Genomic DNA, 7,014 nt, shown 5'->3' on the forward strand with positions numbered 1-7,014 from the left:
ATTTAGCTAATATCTCACAATATATTTTTAAATCATAATCACAAATAAATTGGGCATATTCAATATATTTCAATATCTTTAATATATACTTCACTCTGATTTTTAACTTCAAAGAGTTGTCTTCGAGAAAGATGTATTTGTATTGTAAGAGGAAAAATCAACAAGGTTGAAAAAAAAATCAAGAAGATTCAAAGCATCAATCCTCAAAAAAAAAACCCTCAAAAATCCACTTATAATTAAGGCTATAAAATTAAATTTTAATTACAGTTAGTAAATAAAATTTAAAAGGAAACTGACCTAGCTAGCAAGCTTGACAAAGTCAAGTTCAAAATCAACTCATGAAAATAAAACAAGACTCACAAACTGACAATTTTAATGCATTACAAGAAATCAGTTAAATCAACAAAAATAAATGCCAGTAGTAACAATCATTGGGATTACATAACGATGTGTCTAACAGACTTGAGGTATAAACAAAAGAAGAAACAAAACTAAGTTGTTATCATAGTACACACTACTTTATTTTTGCACTTTTCTGTATTACTTTTATATACAAATGTATCCAAGGGGAATAGAAGATCCGTGGAACTTCAGTTATGTTTCACTCCTACATTCGTCGAGAAAGAAGTTGGGAGGTCAAATTTTCCTGATTTTTATGTCATGAGTTTTTGTTTTCCGGATTTAAATGTTAATGGAGAAATAGAGCCGAGACCGAGAGGATGATGATGAAGAAGAAAATCAGTTAAAGACAAGACAGAAGTGAGGGTGAGTTTCTGAGGGACCCGTTTCATGTGTTTGAAAAGTCGTGACGGTAACACGTTGAAACAAGAGATATCCTCGTAGCTGTAACATGTTGAACGAGCTGGTTCGAGAGTGATGTGTTGTTGTTTTGTGTACCTTGAAAGAAGAAGATTCAAAAACAATAATGGAGATGCGGGGTATCGATCCCCGTACCTCTCGCATGCTAAGCGAGCGCTCTACCATCTGAGCTACATCCCCAATTGTTAATCAATTTCACATTGACTTTTATATCTAAAATAATTAGGAAAATATCAAACTGGGTCAACCACCAAACTTTTTGGTTTCTTAAAAACATTTACTATACCGACAAAATCGTACATGTAATGTAATAAATATTATAGTCTCCCTATTGGTTTGTTTGTCGGGAAAAAGTAAAAACACCGATTAATTAGATCTGGAGAAGGCAGTTTTTGGTTGGAGTTAACGTAAATAAACCCTAGTTTTTTCATCTGAATCTTGCTCGAAGAGGCCGGCGGCAGCCTTGGCTGTCGGCCTCCTCCACTTGTTAGTTGTAGCTTGCCTCAACCATATCCACCATGTTTCAGAATCACTGTCTCCTCCTTCTTGTCTCTAGGTTCTGGATTTTTGTCACTACAAATCTAATCGGAAGTTTGGTGAGTGCCTCTCTTCCCTGGAACCTAGTCGAGGTCGAGACGGTCTCGTGAATCATGGTGGCCTTGCCTTTCCGCCTCTCCAAACCGCCAGCGTTAGATCTGGGTCAGATCTAAGCCCAAGCCATCGTGAATAGTTTGGAAGCGTCGCTGCCTCTCCTCTCATCACGTCCGACTTGCCTCCTGGTGGTATGTCAGTCGCGTAGATCCAAGGTGCGTAGAGCCTCTCCTCAGGATTTGTTCCTCTGAGAGCGGCGGAGTGGTGGTTCTCCGCTGAGAGCCTCTTCTCTTAGCTTCAAGTATCAGCTTCCATGGTAATATCTGTTGTTGCTCTGTTTCTCTCTGTTGTGCTTTGATGGTTGATGATCAGGGTCCTTGAGGACAGACCCATTGTGTCTCTAAAAACCACGCCGGAAGAGACTTGCTTTTGATGGATTTTGCCTGTTTTTGAGAAGTCGTATGGCTTCTCCCAATCTTCAACTCCGTCTACAAGCTCCGGCTGCTCCTCTTTCGAGTGTGAGCTCTCCGAGAGGCTTCTGGTTTTGGTTTCAACGGAGCGTACCTCAGCCTGCACCGGAGTGGATTGCCTGGCCCTCTGTCGTCGCGGCTGAGAGAATCTGTGGAGTCTTCCTAAGCCTGCACCGGAGTGGTAGCTGGCCCTCCGTCGTCGCGGCAAAGAAACTCTTTGGATTTCCTCTAAGGTAAACCGACTCTGCATAGCCTTCTCCTCGTCACCATTATTGGTACCTGGAAGCGCTTGTAAGGAACCTTTGCTGATGTTTGATGCTTAACTGATAGGTCAAAGTCTTGTTCTCTTGATCAAACTTGTGATCTTAATTAGATGTTTAGGGTTTTTTTTTTTTTTTTGCGGCCCTTTTCATCTGAATGGCTTAGTTGCATATTTTGATTGCAATTCCTTGTAATCAGACCTTCATTATCTTGTTAATGATATTTACCTTTTAGCAAAAAAAAACGTAAATAAAATCCAAAATACAGTTTTAAATATAAAATAAAATAAATAAACTCAAAAACCAGGAACTATTACTTTTCGCCGAAGAAGAAGGTTCCCTCTCTAACCTACGTCGATAAATCTACGAGGGAGCTTGACCTTGAGCAACAGAGAGAGAGAGAGATGGGTTTCTTCTCGTTTCTTGGAAGAGTTCTTTTCGCTTCTCTCTTCATCCTCTCCGCTTGGCAAATGTAAGTTTTATCATTTATCCTCTGTTCTCGCGTTGCTCTGTGTTGGATAGATCTAATCTGGAATTGGAAGGCTTTGTATGCTTTTTCGAAATCGAAAACTTATCTGAATAAAACCATCTTATGTTTCGATCTGGATCTCATATTATAATTGATTTGTACATGGAGCTTGAATACATTTTATCAAATATTAGTTGAATCTCAGGTCTTGGTGACTTCTTGATATGTTTTCTTTGTGTACTTTTGTTAGGTTCAATGACTTTGGAGTTGATGGTGGTCCTGCAGCTACAGAGCTGGCTCCAAAGCTTCATCTGGCCAAGTCACATCTATCTTCTAGATTAGGTGTAACTTTGCCTAGCGTAGAGGTATTTATGATGTTTTTTTTTTCTCTTTTGCTCTATGTGTGTTTTTTGTTATAACGTGGAGAATGATTTGTATTTAGGTAAAACAAGTCGTTGCTGCTATAGTTGCGTTGAAAGGAGTTGGAGGCTTACTCTTTGTTATCGGAAACATCTTCGGTGCTTATCTTCTGGTTAGGTTTCCTCTCTTTCATCACGTACATGTTCACAAATAAGTGATTCAAGACTTTCTACCCTTTGTGTATCTCATTTATTCTGTTTCTCTTAGGCTTTCTACCTTGTGGTTGTCAGTCCTATTCTGTATGATTTCTACAACTACGGACCTGAGGAGCGTCATTTCTCTCCATTGTTGACTGAGTTCTTGCAGGTTTGTCCTGAATTGTTTTTGTCACTTGTCTTAATGTTAAGAATCTGGACAAATGATTAAGATATAAATTCAACACTCCTTTTGTTATTGCAGAGCGTTGCACTCTTTGGAGCATTACTCTTCTTTATTGGAATGAAGAACTCAACACCCACTAAGAGGAATCTGAAGAGGACTCCTAAGCCCAAAGCTGCTTAGTATCTCTTTTTTTTATATAACTTCTGTTCGGACAAAATCGTTTCTTAGCACTTTGGTTTTCTTTTTGTTGTGTGATTCTTAGATTGGCTCATGATATCATATTAGTATCTTTTACTTGATTTGATTATTGGGATTTCTTGGAGTTTTCATTTGCCAAAACTTGAACCATGCTGCATGCAGCAATAAAGAACAATTTCAAGATCTTGAAAATTCAAATCAACCAAAGTAATGGCATATATATAAAGAACTAGCATGGGAATTAGTCTCTTGGTAGATTTGATTGGTTAGAGATATTCCTGTTGAGTGGAGAAGAGAAGCTGAGATGATGTTGAAAGCCTATGCATCGAATCCAGCTCTCTTCAAACGTTTACATCGGCAAGAATGTATGTCACTAATGTGAAAATGGAAATCATGTGGAAGTTGTGTATGCATTTGTGGTAAAAAGAACACATTTGCTTTTGTTAATAATGTGATCAAAGTAAGACTATTTCCATTTCGAACGTTTTAAAAAAAAATTGTGAACTTCAAAAAAGAACTACTAGAATATCGGTGGTTATGTTAGTTTTGTCCCACATCGTGAGTACGAGAGAGACGAGGCAGAGAAATGCTTGTATATAAATGAGATGGGCCTGGACGAAGAAAAATTAAAAAGGGTCGGATGGCTATTTATGCCACGCTCAGCCTAAGATTAAAAGGGTGAGTGCTGTATGGCACAATCAAGACATATGGCCGACATTATTTCTGGAAACCCCCATAGGGTTGGCTCGCTCGGCCGACCCTCCAATTCTTTTTATTACAAATTGTTAAATTATTATTATTATTATTTTTGACATAAACAACTTTCATTGATTACAATATTGTGATCTATATAAAATGACCCTGAATCACTACTTGAATCCAGCGCTTCTTAATCGACATATTTGGATTGAAAAAGTGAAATCCCTCTATTTGCTCCTCTATAATAGAGTAACTCTATTATACAATAAACCATTGGAGCAAAACTTACTATATAATAAAGTTACTTTATTTTTGTGGAAATTATAAAGAAAAAAATAGGTATAGGTTGGAAATGCCCTTAAACCCCTAAATTGACTAATCAAGACACAGTGAACAAAATCAATGCTGAAAACCGTTTCTTGCTCAAGCCTCTAGCAACCAAAAGATTAACTTGATGTGCTCATACTAGAAGCGTCACCACTGTAGGCGCATAATCAACATCGGCCCCATCCACCGGCTGTCAAAGTCTCGATCTTTCAGCCACAAAACCGGACACTGAATCCAGACTTAAAAGGCGGGCTTCAACAACAAGCTCGAATCGGTTCTGCAATTTCAAGCTTCCCGAGGTGTGGAGTACGTCCCGTCGGTCCAAGACACAGCTTCAGCTCCGATGCTGGGATGAATGGCTCCGCCATGTACCTCATCGAGGTCTGCTCCTCCGGTTGACCACTCCTTCGTTGCAAGAGCTCCAGTACATGTTGCCTCCGAGAACCGGACGACAAACATCTTTCCGCTGAACCGTTCGATCTCTCCTCCAACTGTCTCACCTCCGCTTACGGTGGGAGAACTAAGGTGGAAGAGGCGCCTAACCGCGTCACGCGCCGCTGTTGAGATTGGAGCTGCCGTAGATCTTGAAAAAGGAAAATTAGATCTGACGGTCCAAAACCCTAAAAGCCAACCCTTTTCTTCTTCGTCGCTCCGTAGGTCTCGCCATTGCTCCAGATATGACCTGAGACTGGCTCCGTAGAAACATCTGAATATTCTCCGATTAGATCCCGTCAAACCAGAACCGCTTGCATGTCGACATAGGAGGAAAGGTAAGGAAAAGAGCAAAGAGAAAAATATAAGAGGAAGGAGGAGAGCCTCCGGCTCCGGCCTACGCCGAACCGGAGAGCAAGAGAACTGTCGTGGCTTTTTAGAGAGAAGGAGGAGGTTTTAGAGAGAGAGTGTTGTTTTGTCGTTTGGTTTGTTAAATTATTATTTTTGACTGGGAGCGCTATTGACAAACTTATATAGGTTTTGAAATTACTTTGAATTTAATATTTAAAATTATTTTTTGCATCTATAAGCAGAAACACCTAATACATTTTGAGTTAATTGAATAAAGTTCAATTTTTGTTTTGTATCATATATGCTTATCATTAAAAAATATAAAGTTAAATAGACTTATAAAAGCATAATACGGTCTAATAATACGTACTTAAGTAGTAATATACTTCAATATATGTATAATATTTTTATGTATAATTGTTAATTTAACATGTAGTATTGTTTAGAATGTTTATGTAGTATAACTCTTTAGAATGTCTTTTTGGGATATTATGTCTACTTAATTTGGAATCAGTTTTTATTTTGTGTTTTTCATAATAGTGAGTTTTGAGGACAGCTGTCACACCCGTCTATTACTTAACAAAGATGACATATTAATCATATTGTCTTTACCTGAAAAATATTTAAAAGATCAATATAAATTGCTAAAGATCGAATAAAAAATCTTATAAAATCGTATTAAAACAAATAGAAAACTCTTTAAACAAAGTTATCAAGTCTTAAAAAGAAATAACATAATGAAAATCAAGTAATCCAAAAACACAACACCACACTGAGAAGTGAGAACTATTCTTGAATTTCTTCAAACTCACCTGAAAAGAAAAAAAGACAATAAATCCATTGAGGCTATGTTCCTTTAAAGCCATGTGCCCATAGGGTTAAACACCATCACTAGACAACATGTCCATTCAGATTATACTACTGCTCAGACTATGTGCCCAGTAAGCTAAATGGACCCGGTCCTTCCTATGGCCATTCGCCCTAGCTCATGCTTTGTTTTTATACGCAGCCGAATTTTCCTTCTCTTCTTGATAATTTCACTAATTATCTTGCTAGATTCAGTGATCCAAACTACGAGTAGTCCTTTTAAAACCTGTTGAGGTAGACAGATGATTACATCGTTGTATGGCAAGAAAAAATGGTTTAGCTCTTGTGGCAGACAGATGAGACATACTTAAAAGGGACAATTTGCTGTATAACCATAGCAAAGAAAAAATAAAGAATATAGCCATACTTTAAAAAATGTGTCATTATACCACATAAATAGACATCACAGTCCTTTACGATGAGTGGGCGTGTGTATATCACACACTATAATCATATACTATTCTATTTATAATCTCGATATAGAATAGATTATTTTAACCATATATGTTGTAATACATAATAATTTGATCTATTAGTATTATCTATTTATAGGGTTCAATGCAGTTTAAGTAGTAAACAATATAAAAGAACATATTTATAGATAGGAATGATGTTTAGTGTATATTAAATTACATAAAATAATATATTTGACTGATATTGTATATTATTTATCTATTCTATGTTTCTAAATAGTTTGGAATACAACAAAATTGTGTCTTATTTGAAAACAAAATATGACTATACTATATATGTTTCTATGATAGTATAGATTTAAAGTCGTGTTTATGGA

General features: G+C 37.1%; 1 protein-coding gene and 2 non-coding genes across 3 annotated transcripts; 2 read left to right on the forward strand and 1 right to left on the reverse strand.

Annotated features, from left to right (window-relative positions):
- Positions 1–926: 926 nt before the first annotated feature.
- Positions 927–999, reverse strand: TRNAA-AGC. The gene has a single exon. It is a non-coding gene; the product is annotated as a tRNA-Ala (tRNA).
- A 1,387-nt stretch (positions 1,000–2,386) lies between these two features.
- LOC103839234 lies at positions 2,387–3,679 on the forward strand. The gene is made up of 5 exons (XM_009115737.3): positions 2,387–2,612; positions 2,860–2,974; positions 3,052–3,141; positions 3,237–3,335; positions 3,429–3,679. Exons 1-5 carry the CDS (start codon positions 2,545–2,547, stop codon positions 3,528–3,530), a joined length of 474 nt encoding a protein of 157 aa, XP_009113985.1. The 5' UTR covers positions 2,387–2,544; the 3' UTR covers positions 3,531–3,679.
- A 497-nt stretch (positions 3,680–4,176) lies between these two features.
- LOC117128757 lies at positions 4,177–4,313 on the forward strand. The gene has a single exon (XR_004452147.1). It is a non-coding gene; the product is annotated as a U11 spliceosomal RNA (small nuclear RNA).
- Positions 4,314–7,014: the final 2,701 nt, after the last annotated feature.

The sequence above is a fragment of the Brassica rapa genome, chromosome A09, assembly GCF_000309985.2.
Source record: "Brassica rapa cultivar Chiifu-401-42 chromosome A09, CAAS_Brap_v3.01, whole genome shotgun sequence".
NCBI classification, from domain to species: domain Eukaryota; kingdom Viridiplantae; phylum Streptophyta; class Magnoliopsida; order Brassicales; family Brassicaceae; genus Brassica; species Brassica rapa.